Here is a 16,382-nt window from a genome sequence, read left to right on the forward strand (position 1 = left end):
AGTATTATTTGTTGAGTATGGTACGTACAGTGAGTCTGTAATCTATAATATCAGTAATTATTTATGTGCTTTTTGTCAAGCAACTCTAATTCTGAACATAATTTTATGTGGAAACATAAAGTAACTACATCTATACAATGTTGTCCTCAGTTTAAAGATGAAAAAAACCCCCACACTAAGATAATAAATGTAATATCCTACTTTTTATTTACAGTTGGTAAATTTTGAGTAAAACACATGTTAATTAAAACACATTTCACCAGCTACTTATAAAATTAAGCAGTATTTTGTCGGATGTTGGTAGAAACAGGAAATTTGGAGTGATATCTACTGCTACAGCTGTTTGCAGTCCTTATATAACACCAGATGTGAGGTTGATCTAACTGCATTTTGTCCTCTCCTGTGAATTGCAAGTGATCAAACAGGCAAAAACATAATGACAGGATGATTGGACAAGTTTAGCACAAAGGGAATTGTTCAAGACATTCATAAATCGCTGCAAAACCACACACAGAGTGAAGGAAAATTTATTGTAACATCACAGATAAGCAAAACCATTTATATCTACAATGTATTTCAAATACAAGTATATTAATTGTAGAAAATGTCTTTGACATACTTAACTGATAGTCTTTTAAAAGATGTAATACTAAAAGATATAGAAAATACCTTAACTGATAGTCTTTTGAAAGATGTAATACTAAAAGATACACAAAACTAGGGGTTTTATAAAACCTAGGCATGACAAACCAATAATGTAAGAACAAGCATAACTTTCCACAGATTTATTTTTGTTATTAGGTTTTCCTCATATAAATGAGCTCTGCTACGACATACGGATGCTAGAAGGAGTAATCGTGTATTTAAACTTAGCTGTATTGCAAAACAAGTGTGTTGGTAAAAGCTGCTAAAGCATCAGCCATACTTTGCTTTTTCTGTTGCTAGAGCCAACCTGCGAATGTTTGCTATGCAACCAGCTGCTGCCTCCTGCAGAGTTTCATCTGTAGAGCCTACCATAGCCAGTAGGAGCTAGCAAAAATACAAAAGAGAAACAGAAAACGAAATGTGTGCTATTATTTAAATAATATTCAAATCACATCTAGAACAATTGCATGAATTAGCCACACACATAATACTAAAAATCGTATTAACAAGTGTATATGTAAACTTCTATATGTAACTTTTGCATACTTAATACGTACTAAGATACCCATAGAACACAATGCTTTGTATTTTATCATGTTTGTACCTTTGAACAGGTATTTTGATGATATTTTCATGTCTGATTTTCTGTTTGCTGTATCATGCCTGCCTATTGGTCGTGACTTGGATTTTTTTTCTTGTAAGTAATGCTTCACTTGAAATCATGGCTTTCCTCCCAAGGTATACTAGTATATTTGTACATGCTCAAGATTTTTAATAAACAAAGCCATGCATTTTTTTTTGGCCTTGATCATGAAACAGGATCCATATGAATGGACCCTTGTGTCCCATTGACTGCAGTAGGTTTCTTTATTGTCACAGCAAACTATTCATGTTAAACTGCTTGAGGTATACAGATCTGGGCATATCAGTCTTGCATGTAAAAGTAAAAAAACATAAGCTCAAGGAAGGTGCCAAACTTTTGGAGCTGGTTCAGCTTTTCAGTCATGTGGAGTAGTTCCTTTACACTGGAAGCTGTTCAGTTTTTTTCACTGAAAATTCCCTTGAGGTAAGGTACTGTTCAACACAAATATACCATAAGACAGGCCTTGATGATAAAACATTTTTACGTATCAGAAAACCATTAATAATGGTTTTGGATCTCACTTCTTCAGTGTGTTGCAAGTCAGTGATGCAACTGCAAATGCAATGTATGCTGGAAAACTGAACTCTTGCTTAGCTTAAATCAGCTCCATGCAACCCCCAGATTTCTGAAAATCTGCCAAGCTTAATGTGCACTCAGGTATTTTGAAGCTCAGACAGCTCTAATTAAAACCTGTATTTTCAGTCTGCAATACTTAGGATTCTGTGTTCACCCAAACAATGTTGAGTCAAACCACAGAGAAATCTGTTATCACTCAACTCCGGTGCATATTTTTCATACAGCTAAAATATTACACAAAATTATGAACTGCTAAATATAAAAGCATAAATTGAATGCAGACATCAAATTCGTATGCTACCTTTTTCTAACCTTCTAGCAATCGTGAGGTATGGGCCACAGCTGCACACATATGGCATTTGCTTAGAGAGATCAAAGCATTTTATACTTGAGGAAGTATTTGTGTTAGACAAATGTACAAAACAAGCATCTTGCCAGTCACCTTTCACCCTTTGACCCCTGCATATAACTTGCGAGAGTGCCTGTGAGAGGCCTGAATTGTGTCAAAAAGAGCATTATGCAAATTAGGCATCGATGATAAACTTTTTAGCAGTTCTTCTTCCTCGAATTTCCATTACTGCAATCAGATGTCTATGTACAAGTAGCTAGATAAGAATTCTATGAACACTCCTGAAAGGATATGCCAGAGTTAAAATGACATGAGAAGAAACAATATGAGAAAACTTTATCTTCTTTTACTGTATTTGCATGCAAAAGCTGGGCCAGGGTCAGCAACCAGAGGAGTCAGTGGAAGTTTCACCACCGACTTCAACTGGAAGCAAGACCAAAGACTACGCCTCTGTGTAATGATAAAGCTGCTCTACAAAGCACAAAGGCCAGAACCCAAGTCTTATCAGATGCCTAACGTTTTTTCTTTTTTAAGAAATATTGCTAGATGAAAATCTTTCTTCCCTGCTATTTTCCACCAGCTGATTTCTCATCAGCTTAAAGCACTTCTTTAGGTGCCTCACAACTTTCTTGTATAACTTACAGAAGAAAACTGGTATAAATCCTTCATATCCCTGACTCAAAACCAAAAATATGTATGAACATACCATTCATATGGTGGTTTTGGTAAAGCCATAAGTTTCCAATTTGGGGGCAAGGAAACTATATGTCTTATGTGATTATTCACTGCATCTGCACAGACCTAATGCAAGGCTTTTTCAGTGTACTAAGCATGGAACTCAAACTTTCATAATAATTTCAGCATAAGGCTTGTTATCAATGCCTAAGGGCAGAAGTTCATCACAAAAAAAATGTTTTGGAGATACATTATTTAGTAGAAATATAGCAAAAAGCAAAAATAGGCCTTTGCCTTTAATATAGGACTCTATTTATTTAGGTTATTTATTTCTTCTTTTAGCAACCACTTCTTTCTAGGCTCAGAAGACTTAGGAAAATAGGTATTCTTCTGTCACTTTCCATGGAGAGCTTAATATAAAGACATGACAATGGCTGTAGCGGTGGGTCTGTTCTCTTTGTTACAGGTGCATTTTGGAAAATCAGGCATCTAAGAACAGCATACTACATGACACTGGTTCAAAGTACCCGAACAGATGACTAAAGAATTAGCGGTACTAATGCAACCAATGCAACCAGCAATTTTTATAAAGGTATCAGATACTGATTTTTTTTCCTTCTGGGTTCAGGGGAGCAAGGATCAGTTGCTCTCTAATTTATTCTTCTAAATCACTTGCCAGTGGTAACATCTGTAAGAACCGCCCTGTCATACAAAATCCTGTACTACACTTGGTCTCAGGATTTTCACAATACGACTTCAAAGAAATATTCTTGGAAACACAGTCCAATACAGTAGCTGCCTCTAAGGACTCTAAGGACTGAGGATATACAGCAGCATTTGCCAGGTAACCTACTCCTTTTGTGCTAACAGGAAGACAGCTGAAGAGAAGATTACTGAAAACACAAAATATTTCAATATAAGTAGGTAATTCCATATTTAGGAATATAACTGAAGATTTTGATGTAAATTCTGCCTTAAATGAAAATAAATTTTATTCTTTTTGTATATACCAAGAAAGTTATAATTCTTTCACTTCCTGACGGCCACTCCTTGTCCCTTCATGGGTTCAGTTCAATTTACTGGCAATTTCGGTTGTCCATTTCAGCTATGGATTCACAGATAGTATACACAGACTACACCCACATATTAGATATATTTGACAAATCCAAGAAATCTTCTTTTATTCGAATGCACCAGTGCCATATAACACGTCCTTTTCCTTGACGCAATGACCTTGAACTTCATGTATCCCTTCCCTTTACTGTTCAGGTATTGTTTTCTGACACATGTAAATGTTAACAGATGTGAGAAGCAGTAAAAAAGTGTGTGGTATAAATGCTTCTTTCTGGCACATAAGAGGCCCTTTCCATAGACAGAGAAAACATTTGCAGCCCTACGTAGCCTTCATTTTCTGTTGGCAGGTATCTATATTCTAAGGCAGGAGTCCAAATTTTTTTGCACAGTTAGCACGTCATACTAGCAAATAAGCACAAATACAAGCTGTTTGGAGAACGTACAGAGCATATGTAGCATTTCTAGTTTCCAAAAGCAAGAGCAATGCACAGCCAAATCATTTAAATATTAGAACAATTAAGACTTTGTTATTACTATCTCAGCTTTAAAATAGCACAGAATTGTGATACTATATTAGGATTGCACAATCATAGAATAGTTCAGAATGCAAGGGCTCTCAGGAGTTCTCTAGCCCAATGTCATGCTCAAAGCAGAGTCAGGTATGACATTAGACTGGACTGCTGCGTTTTATTCAGCCTGATCTTGAAAACCTCCAAGGATAGAGATGGCACAACCTCTCTGGGCAACCTATTACAGTGTTTGACTGTCCTCGTAGAGACAAAGGTTTTCTCTGCATTCAGTTACTTGTTTCAGTTTATGCCTGTTGTCTGTCATCCTCTTGCCCTGCATGACTGTGAAAAGCCTAGCGCCATCTTTTTGATGACTGACCTCCTTGTAGGTACTGGAAGACTGCTGTTGAGTCTGCTTGAAGCTCTCTATTCTCCAGGTTGAAAAAGCCCTATTTCCTTAGTTTCTCCTCATAGGTCAAGTGTTCCAGCTCTTGATCATCCTGGTGGTCCTCTGCTGAACCTATTATGGTTTACCCATAACAGTACTCTAGGTGTGGTCTAATGAATACTAAGGGGAACAATCACTTCTCTTAATCTGCTGGGTGAGCTCCTGCTCATACAGCCCAGTATGTATTCAGGACACATTTCTGGCTAATGTTCTGCTTGCCGTCTACCAAAATCTCCATACCCTTTTCAGTAAAGCTGTTCCTCAGCCAGTCAGTCCCTAGCTTGTATCACTGCAAGGGCAAGTGGAAGTGCAAGTCCTTCTCAGATGCAGGATTTTGCATTTGTCCTTGCTGAATTTCACAATGTTTCTGTTGGCCCGCTCCAGCCCTGCCTAGGTATCTCTGAATGGCAGCTCTTCCCTTCACGGTAGCAAAAACAGCCCCCCTGCCCCAACTTGCAATTTGGCATCATTGCAAACCCTGTGAGTAAGCAGTCCATTGCCTTCCCCAGGTCACTGAGAAACAAGTTAAATGGGACAGGTCCCAACAGAGCGAGCCCTTCAGCACTGCCCTTCTCACCAGCCTCCAGGCAGCCTACAACCCATGAACTATACCCTCTGAGCTGGATCACACAGCCAGTTTTAATCCATTTGGTTGTTCACACATCTGGACTCTTACACACTGTAACCTGGACAGAAGTATGCTGTGGGAAGCTGCAAACCTTGCTAAAGCCAAGGTAAATGACATCCATGGCTCTCCTCTCATCTACAAACTTAGACACATAAAGGGCAATCAGGTTTACCTCTGGCAAACCTAAATTGACTGTTCCCAGCCATTTTCTCCTTCTTGTGCCCAGAAAAGCATTCCAAGAGGACTCCCTCTGCAATTTCCACAGAGATCAATGTGAGGCTGACCAATTTATAGTGCCCCAGACTGTGATGAGGAATTTTGCTCTGAAGACATGCTTTGCTAACTCCTATTGTTGAGTCTTACACTCTCTGGCATACCAAAGATGTAACAAAAATGCCCTTGTTCCTCAGGGCAGTAGTAAGAGGTAAGGAAATAAGCCATAATGCTTGCATAGTCATGCATCATGAATGAAGCTACCTTCCACGGTCTGAAAGCATTTCCTTCCACATAGTATCTTTACCATGACAAAATAACCAATTCAAAATGGGTTATTTCAAACATACTCAAATGAAATGCTAGGAAAGAAAGTAGAAAGAAGAGTAGGGCTTGAAAGATTCAGTGAAGTATTCTGAACATACGATTGCTGGTACCTTACCATAAGATGTTTACTATTTCTTTAGAACACAAGGTAACACAAGCATCAATGTAAGAACTTGCAGAAGTGTCATTTCAAAATGGGTATGGATCCCTGGATGAGCAAGACAGTAACAAACCTGGGCTAGTAATTCCCTTTTCTATGAAGATGTCTTTCTAGAATTTCTCATTTCTGTAAAAGAAGTAGCACAAGGGGATTTGAAAACAGAAAAAGTGTAGACAAGTTTTGTACCAATAAACCCTAAATCTGACAAAATCTCAGATGGTAGCAATGCTCTGTGTACTGGTTACAATGATTTGGAAGTACTCACTTTCCTTTAGTCACAGTCATTGCAGCTTCCAGACTCAGAGGGTGGAAGCAGTACACATAGGAAGTGTTTTCAGAAAGAATATCATTTTGAATGTATTAATCTTTAAATAAGGGGTTAGTCATGTGATGTGTCTACAACAAGTTTTCCAAAACAGTGGAAAGTGTAGAACAATGCTGCTGGAAAGAGCAGAGATCAGCCTATTCAACACTCCGGAGTCCTGTGAACATGAAAGCAAAAAGATGAATAAAGAGTAACTATAAAAAGTATTTAATGCCTTTATATTTCTGGCTTCTTTAGATTTTCTGCCCTGTAAAACAGGTTTTATTGGGTTTTTTCTAATCAGAAGGAAATATGGACAAACTCCTCCAACAAGATTCGTATCTGTATTGGGAAGCTAGTCAGAGTTCACATAGAGCTTAAAATTCCTGGAACTAAAGACATTTACTTCAATACAACATCTTGTAGATTGACATAGTATTTCCAGTTGGTGGTAGGACTTGCTGTTTTTAAAAATTTGTATTTAGTATCTGACTTGTTTTACATGCAGCATTTCCTAAAGGATGTTAATTTTCTAGCACTGTGATCTTCTAATTGCGTAACACTTCTTTTCCAAAAAAGACATTTTTCACATGCTTTTTATAAATCTAACCTAGAAGAAAAAAATACTTTAAATAAAAGCATATGGTGGAAGCTTATCCAAGAAAGTATCAGCCTAGATCCAGCCAGCATTATCTAACTTTCAACACCATATTGCACACTGGAAAATATTAAAGCACCTAGTTTGGGTGTTATGTTACACATATTCCTATGAAAATACTTCTCATAAAATTAAATTATAAATAATAAAACATACTCCGCAATCAAAGCATAATGAAGGTTAAGCTAAGTCACCGCTTCTAAACTAAAATTCAGGCCAATTTCCCTATTTCCTTTTTCAGCTGAGTGAAACGGTAAGACATGTACCATGCACAGCCTCCTAAGAAGATGCTTGTTTAAGTTCTGGGGTGTTTTCTGTTAATTTTGTTTTTCTCAGGTGGCACAAAGAGAATAGATTTCAGATGTAAAGTCCTGCACGGCAGGGAACACTCTGAGCTAGCAGACGTACAAAATCCAGTACCAAGAAATTCCAGTAAAGGCAAAAGATGGGCAGGGCAGACACCCACTGTGCTGATTCCTTCTTGTATAAAGTTTCTCTGGGACTAAAGTCAGAGCAACCCCTGGTGCAGCCTAGTTCACCCACTCTGAACATAAAGAGGTGGGAACCTGAAGTGTTCTGGCTGGGGTGGGAAAAATCCTAGGAAGCTTGCACCTGGCTTCCTTTCCTCTCTTATTTGTCTTTCCTCTTGCCTCGCCCATGAAACACATCTCCCTCCTGGCAGCCATGGAAAAAGGATCATAACCTTTTGGAGTCACTCAAGCGTAGCTGGGGGGATGATGTGGTCCAAAGGACGCAGCTTGGGCTATGGTACAACTGAATGTGGTGGCCAGCAGGCTAGCCAGGAGCTGTCTCTTCTTTCTCACCTTTCCCTTCCTCTCTCAAAAAAACAGTGAAAGAGTACAGGGGTAAGCAAACCTGGACAGTTTCTGCAAACAGGTGCTGGACACATCAGGATGAGAACAAACTTGTCTGAAGTTTGTGCTGCACTTTCAGGTATTAAACCATCTCACCTGTCTCAGGATTCAGTACTGGTGACTTGTCCTTAGCAAGTCATTATTTTTGACTACGCGACTGTCTGTGACAAAACAGCTGTTTGTAAGCTACTTCCCACAAACCCCTGGGAAACAAGGGAGAAAGAAGAATAGGGCTCAACAGATTCAGTGAAGTATCCTGAACATATGACTACTGGTGCCTTACCATGAGTTGTTTACTATTTCTTTAAAACACAGCTTCAGTGAACTTCAACTGAATTTACACCATGACAGATTTGAAGCTTAAAACCCTTCCAGGTACAGCTTCATTTTCTTGTTTTTTGGTACCTGCTCTCTGTCCCTTTTTGCCTGTTCGGTTTAGTCACCTCCTTTATTAGAACTAAACTGAAAGGTATTTGGCACAAGGACTGTATTTCTCCAACACATTTGAATTGTGCCTACTACAATGGGGACAGCACTCTTGAAAATAAATACTTCTGAGAAGATAAATAAAACATAAAATAAAAACATAGTTCTCATACTCTCCAATAAGGTTAAATGTTGCATTGCATTACTTTGGAGAAATACATAATCTGAATGCCTAAATGAAATTACAGTATGGTGCTCACACATACTTGCAAGTTTTTATATATCTACAACATACGTATAAACCCTACAGCTCTCTCTCCACCTCACATGTATTAATTGTCTATTTCTTATAATCATAAAATTATTTAGAGAAGGATGCCCCTCTACGTGCGAAGATATAATAAATGGGTGGAGAACTCTGAATATCAATGACAAGGACAAAATGAACAAAATGCTAAATGGTGAAATAGTTTAAAAACTGTAAACTTGCAGGACACTTTAAAATGCACTAAGTTTAAAGATTTACCCATCTCAAGTTGTTACTTACAGGACTTCAGTGGGATAATTCCAACAATTTCAGATGTAAATCTAACTAAATATAAACACACCATGCAAAGTTAATGTAGCTAAATAAAACCAGTATATAGAAATGATTTCTAATCTTTGTTTAAAAGGTGTGATTATATGTAACCAACTGGAGTCCTTAAAGGCGGACAGCTTGAATCTACATTGAGCTGTAAGATGTTCGGTGCAATATTAAGAAAGAATTCAATCATCATGAACATTCCAATGTACAAAAAGTCTTACGGGATATGAAATTCATCCCACAAAAAGCAATAGGCAGATCTGATAATCCAGAAGTGATGAAGCCCAGGGTCTTACAGCATATTTTTATTTGAACCGATTTCACTATATTATTTTTATTTCATTGTAGTTTTCAAAAGAAGATTAACATATAAAAGGCTTTTAGTGGGATAGAGAGAATAAAGAACTTTTTTGTAATCTCAATAGAGTGACAGTTTAACAAAGCTTTTTTCAATTCACTGGAAATTAATTTTATTAAGATTTAAACAGGACCCTGCTTGGTTCGTACATGTAATGGACCTTCAAACCAGTAAACTTACATCATGGATGTTTCTTTCCTTTCATACTTTAGTTTGGCTTAGTAACGTGTTGGGGACTATCCTCCCCTTACATTGCTGCCAGCCTAATCAGTCTTTCCTCTCTGTATTTCCTGCTTCTTTTCCATACTTGCCTGCTTTCTCACACTTTGCTTTCTTTTTCATTTTACAGGACCATGACTTTTAGCTTGCCTTTCCTTCCCAAATATTACTGAGGAGGTAGTACAGGAACATGAGAAAGAACTGTTAATTCGGTTTTAGTTTTCCAAATTTGTTTACTATCAATATGAACACTTAACATTTTTTCTTTCTGTCTATCTCTAGCGGTCATATGAAGATTACTCAAAAGCTAAGAAGGGGCAGTTGCAAATAACCTATCAGCAGCAAGTCAGAGGAAAAAAAAAAAAAAAAGAGGCTTAAGTTGTCCATTAACCCTCACATACTGGAGGGTTCTGGCTGACTTCTCAGAAATACCCTGAAAACATACTGCATTTTGTTCCTCTGGTTTGTGTGATATTCCTGAATTGCACTATAACTAGTCTGGCTTTGAAGACAACACTGAACTGCAGCAAAGAGACACCACAGTTTCCACACTAGTGACAAATTTTGCAATGTTTATCTCGAGTTTATCTCAGTTTATATGCTGAAAACAGGGTATAAAATCTGACTATAAAAGTATTTTAAAAGCATGTTAGATCTACTGGTATGCATGAACTGACTTCAAACTCTCTTCTGTATCCAATTTCAAGTACTGATTTTGATCTCTAAAGTTAATATAGCTTTAGGTCCAATGGTCTAAAGTGTCTGTCTCCCTGCCTATATTCATTCATTATAATCAAAACCAGTGGGGTGCTTTTGCTAGTAAACCTTACATATCAAAGTCTGGGGATAAACCCAGGATGTTCTCACTGTAGATCCATAAAATAGCATTTATTTCAAATAACGAGCCAAGGTATTTTGAAGCTCTTTTTTGTGGCACACAAGAAGACAGATCTATAATCTCATGTTTTTAGATGTGTGGGTGGCAACAGTGCATACATTTACATAAACTGGAAGATGAGTGGTAATTTCAACTTACAGTCTGGTTTTAGACTAGTAAATGTACTAGAAAATTTACAATTAGAAAATGGCATAAATAAATGCATAAATGGTATGAACACTGTTCAGCCTTACTCATACAAATAAGGAATTCTGAATATCATCAAACAAGAAATGATCTGGGGCTGTCCATGGGCAAAGGTCTTTGTATAGTCCTAGTCTATAGTATACCTAGTATAGATATGATTCATTCATATCTAGAGATTAAAATGTGTAATATCAGAGAATTAAATGTACAAAAGCAACGATGAATGCAGAGTAGAAGTTACTTTTCAAGATTGGCAAACTGCTTTTTGTTATTAGAGACAAATATAAGGAATACATTATTTTATACTGAGGAGTCAACTTCCTATGATCACCCCAAATTTCTGAGTCACTTGAGCATTTCTTTATGAACAGAGTTTGGTGCAGTCATCATAAAATGTATTTACTAGTACTGGAAATTTGTGTGCAAAACCAAGTCTAAAGTCTGTGCTGTGGAAAAACATTACCATGCACACTTTTTGTGACAGATAAAGGCTTTGGGTTTTTTTGGTGATTAAAAGATAAGGGGTGGCTTGAATTAGCACTCCATTCAGGTCACATTCAACCGAAGTATTTGTAATTTATGTATAGTTCTCTAGAGTGGTGTACTGGGTTTGCATGGCAAGGTTTTGGTAGCGGGGGGCTACAGGGGTGGCTTCTGTGAGAAGCTGCTAGAAGCTTCCCCCAAGTCCAATGACCCAATGCCAGCCGGCTTCAAGATGGACCTGCTGCTGGCCAAGGCTGAGCCCATCACAGCGATGGTGGTAGCACCTCTGGGATAGCGTATCTAAGAAGGGGGGAAAAATCTGCACAACAAAATTGCAGCCAGAGAGAGGAGTGAGAACATGTGAGAGCAAGAGCTCTGCAGACACCAGGTCAGCGCAGGAGGAGGCAGAAGCAGCTCCAGGTGCCGGAGCAGATTCCCAGGCAGCCCCTGGTGAAGCCCACGGTGAGGCAGCTGTGCCCTCAGCCAGGGAGGTTCATGGTGGGGCAGATCCCCACCTGCAGCCCACAGAGGAGCCCACGCCAGAGCAGGGGGATGCCTGAAGGAGGCTGTGACCCCGTGGGAAGCCTGTGCTGGAGCTGGCTCCTGGCAGGACCTGGGGACCCACAGAGAGAGAAGCCCACACTGGAGCAGGTTTGCTGGCAGGGCTTGTGACCCCATAGGCTCCTGAGGAACTGCACCCTGTGGAAAAGACCCACACTGAAGCAGTTCACAAAGAACTGCAGCCCACAGGAAGGACTCATGTTGGAGAAGTTTGTGCAGAACTGTCCCCACAGGAGGGACTCCAGGCTGGAGCAGGGGAAGAGTGTGCAGAGCCCTCCCCCTGAGGAAGGAGCAGCAGAGACATGAGATGAATTGACTGCAAACCCCATTCCTGTCCCCCTGCACCATTCATGTGGAGAAGGTAAAGAATATGGGAGTAAAGTTGAGCCTGGGAAGAAGGGAGGGGCGGGGGAATGGTGTTTTCAGGTTTCGGGTTTATTTCTTATTATCCTACTCTGATTTGATTGGCAATAAATTAATTTCCCAAAGTTGAGTCTGTTTTGCTCATGACGGTAACTGCTGAGTGGCCTCCCTGTCCTTACCTTGACCCACGAGCTTTTCATTGTGTTTTCTCTCCCCTGCCCAGTTGAGGAGGGGGGGTGATAGAGCAGCTTTGGTGGGCAGCTGCTGTCCAGCCAAGGTCAACCCATCGTGAGTGAAGTCAGGTATTTTTTTAAAAAAGAAGCAAAACAACTCCCCAAAATCACTCAAGGTACTCAGTCTGGCCACAAACTGCTTGAGTGGCTGCTGGATTTTGGAAGCTTTCTGAGATCAGAGATTTTTAAAGACACTTTGCAGCCTGCAAGCAAGCAATAATACCTGCCTGCCTAACTTGTGTATGTCAGCAAGGAAATACTAGAGCCCTTGATCTGCTTCCTTCCCTCTCTAAAGATGTAGCTATCAAGTAGAGAATGAAAACTTAACTAATAGAAGTTAAATTTAAAACCTTCTTCTGATTAGAGCAAAGGTCTATTCCTCCACTTTTTTATTAAGTAATTGCTCAACTTTAATTCCAAGCTTCAAATTTTGGGGATGTTTTTCACTTATTCATTTGATTGGGCTTTTTTAGTTTTATAAAAAGAAAATTATAGTTGTGCTTCAGTAAGTGGAGGTTGTAGCACATGTATAAAAGCTCTGCTAGAGCTGGTTAAAGCATGCGGGGGAAGATGTGAAAATTAATTTCCTAAAACCATGCAACTCTATGCTTTAACATAGAAAGAAAAAATTCATGTGGGCCTTCTAACTGAATGCTACTACTGCAAAAGGTAAAAAGAATCACGATTGATATTCTCAATTCAGTATGGGGGTTACTTGGCATCTCAGGTAGGATGCAGTGGTTGGAAAGGCTGGTTAACTAGCTTCTAAAATACTACTTCACAACACGAATGCTAGCACAAGAACATTAACAGCATGCTGGACATTCTTGGGTGAGTAAACTTGGGGCATACTGCCATCTAATCATAACAATATGTGGAAGCCGTTGTAAGACGAAGCACTACTCCTACATGGGGAATGTACTCTCTTTTTCATCAGTTCCCAACTCAAAGAGGCTATTTTTTCATGAAAACAGTGTCTCATGTGTTTGAATCATGATAAAATTAAGGAATTTAACATCCTTTCCCGAACAGGAGCATCTTTATGCAGAATACTGGCATGTGTCAAAGAGCGGTTTCTCAAAATACAATTCCCTCGTATGCATTTTTGATGTTGAATAATTAAACAAAGTATCAGCTTCCACGCCCACTTGCCAGGAAGTCAACACAAAATTAAAGATAAATAACTCTTACGTTTAACCTCAAATTTTATATGAATTCTTGGATTATGAAAAGAAAAGCAGAAGGATTACAGAAACAGTCTGATCAACAAGAAGCAAACCCAAGATCAAAGTCAGGGCTTCAGGGTATCCCTAGCTGTATGGTACATTGATAACTTTTCTGTCCAAATTGTTTGTGAGGACTTTATTGCCTCGCCCAAATATATGGACATCTTTTCAGTTCTAACAGGTAGTTATTGTAATTCCCTTTGCATATGCTGCACGCGTAGTGTGCAATACTATCCAGTGTAGTAAATCCAGTGCTTTCATGAAAGGTAAAAACTTTGCACTGAGCTGGGATGTACTTGCACAGGAGATCTGACCTCCATGGCTCCGCACTGTGAATCACAGTTCGCAACTGGCTCTTGTCTCTACTGCCATGAAGCACTTTATTGTCAGCAAAGTTTGCAAACTTACCATTCACCACCCGTCCCATTATCATTTATGAAATACTGAATAGCAAGATCCCCTGGCTGCAAAACTTGATCCTAATTCCTACACTTGGATTCCTCATTTTTAACGAATTATTTATCCTTTCTAGGACTTTGCCTTCTCATCATACAGCAGTTTAACTTCTATAAGAGTTTTTGGTGAAGAGTGCTGCTGAAAAAATCCAAACATGGTCAATTCCAAATGGCAACAGGATTATTGCACATGAATAGACTATACAACTGATGAAAAAACAAAATTATTTGAGAAGCAAAAGACTAATAAAATATTCTCTATACAGTGAATGTCCAGCAAATCCAGTACAAAAGTATGACAGGCCTTCTTTGGACACATACACACTCTATTAGCCTCTCCAATGCTCCAATGCCTCTGGAGTTCAGCTATTATCTCTCTTTGGAATTCTGCAAAGGAGTTAATCCAGTCTAATGACTGTTGGATTTGTGCAGATTTCACAGATACAATGTACAGAGATAAAACCAGCAAATAACCTGGATTCATCCCACATACCTGTGGTCAAGGTAGACAGTCGCAAAACTAGTGAACAACAGTACTCCAGAGGGCAATTCTGATTTTAGGTATTCTAAATACTTTCTGGAGATTTCTAACCTTTCTATAATGCCACAAAACCCTAAATTACATTTCTTAGCCTGAGTTCAGTATCTGGAAGGAACCGTCATACATGTATGGGAGTATGGAAGCACCTTTATGAGCGCCTGCATTCTTAGTTCTACATCATGGAGAGGTTTGTTTACTTAATTTCAACACAAATGCAGTGAATAGACTCGATACAACCTACAGTCACTTTCTATGTAGCTTCCCAGTTTCCTCAGATCCAAAGATAACACATAATTTGCGTGTAGCTGACTCCTTCGGTAATTAAGCAGTGTTATTGGCTAACATTTTCTTACTTTAACATTAGTATTTTCTGCAAAAATTCCAGAGATTAAACATTATCATAAACTGTGGCAAGAGACCCTGCACTGATTAGGAGCTGGTAAATATGGCCAATTATCATCCTTGGAGATAAATGCAAAATTAAATAAAGCAAAATATCCAATAAAATGAAATTGTATGGACTTTCACTCATAGTCTAGGAGAATACACATTCTACCTTTTGCATACAATTGATTATTATATAATCATAACTGCATCAGCAATGCATAACGTGACCCTGCCCTCACTCAAGTCAGGAGAGAATTCTCATCAGCCTCGTGCTGCCTGGCAACCTTGTCAGGTCTTTAGATTTTATGCCAAAGTACAGAACACTGACTAGGAACATGAATACTAGAGCCCATCCCATAATCAATAGTTTGCAAGTAGACTTTTCCTTAGCATCTTTACCTTGAAAGTAACAGCAATAAGATGTGCCATATTACTTAAAGGATACTGCATAGTTCTCTTTGCAATGCGACATAAAAGAGATTACAATGACCAGGGCTTGGAGCCAATTGGAACCGAGTGATGGATTTACAGGAAGAAAAAAAAAAAAGAAGTTTTCATAGATGACAACAATGAATGTATAATTCAGTACATTAAGGATTCCTGAGTGACAATTCAGCCTCTATTTACACATACATATACATATGTATACACATGTGTGTGTGTGTGTATATATTTGTGTATATTCTTGGTATTTCTTATGTTCAGCTTCTGTGAATAGCTTCTTACATACAAGGAAACTATTTTTGATGAGCTGAATGCCAAAAATAATCACCTGGCATTCTGCTCTTGTGCATTAAGCCCAGTATCTCTCAATTAAGAAAGTAAATTTTAATACCTGATGATTTAGCTAAGGTATTATTCCATAAATGTAAAAATATTTAAATAATCTTCTTTCTTATTATTGCCAAATTATTAAGAAACATTTCACATAGTCACAAGGATAAGACTGGTGCAGGGAGCTAAACAATTGCAAGAAGCTGCTCTGTGTATTTCTGTGGTTTGGAAATAGTGCCAGGTCGGAAGGAAAAGACATTCTCTGCATTTTCTAAAGCAAGATAAATACAGAAAAGAAATACAGATGAAAGATGGAACTGCTATCTATGGACTCTGCCAGATTCCTTGGCTTTTTGGCACACCTATTGAAGCTGGAAGACTTAACCAGTAGCCATCTTTTCCATTAAAAGCAGCAGCATATATTTTTGGTATAACATACTTTGTTTGTGCATTTTTAAGCTTCAAAAATGTCTATTTCAAATTTTTTTAATGATTCCTTCTGCACAGTTGGCTGCATTTGCACTTATTTGAAGAGGCTCATTTATCACTAAAAGAGCTGCAGGGCACAGCTACTGTTAAACAGCTCCAGCAAACCTACAGCT

The 16,382-nt window shown here is 38.5% G+C and overlaps 1 protein-coding gene across 1 annotated transcript in view; it reads right to left on the reverse strand.

Annotated features, from left to right (window-relative positions):
- Nucleotides 1–266: 266 nt before the first annotated feature.
- Nucleotides 267–16,382, reverse strand: part of ODAD2 (outer dynein arm docking complex subunit 2) — an 87,288-nt gene continuing 71,172 nt past the window's right edge. The window contains exon 20 of the mRNA XM_055805570.1: nt 267–1,029. Within this exon, the coding sequence (XP_055661545.1) occupies nt 916–1,029 (114 nt within the window). The 3' untranslated portion in view covers nt 267–915. The remainder of the gene's footprint in view (nt 1,030–16,382) is intronic.

Source organism: Falco peregrinus, chromosome 5 (assembly GCF_023634155.1).
Source record: "Falco peregrinus isolate bFalPer1 chromosome 5, bFalPer1.pri, whole genome shotgun sequence".
NCBI classification, from domain to species: Eukaryota; Metazoa; Chordata; class Aves; order Falconiformes; family Falconidae; genus Falco; species Falco peregrinus.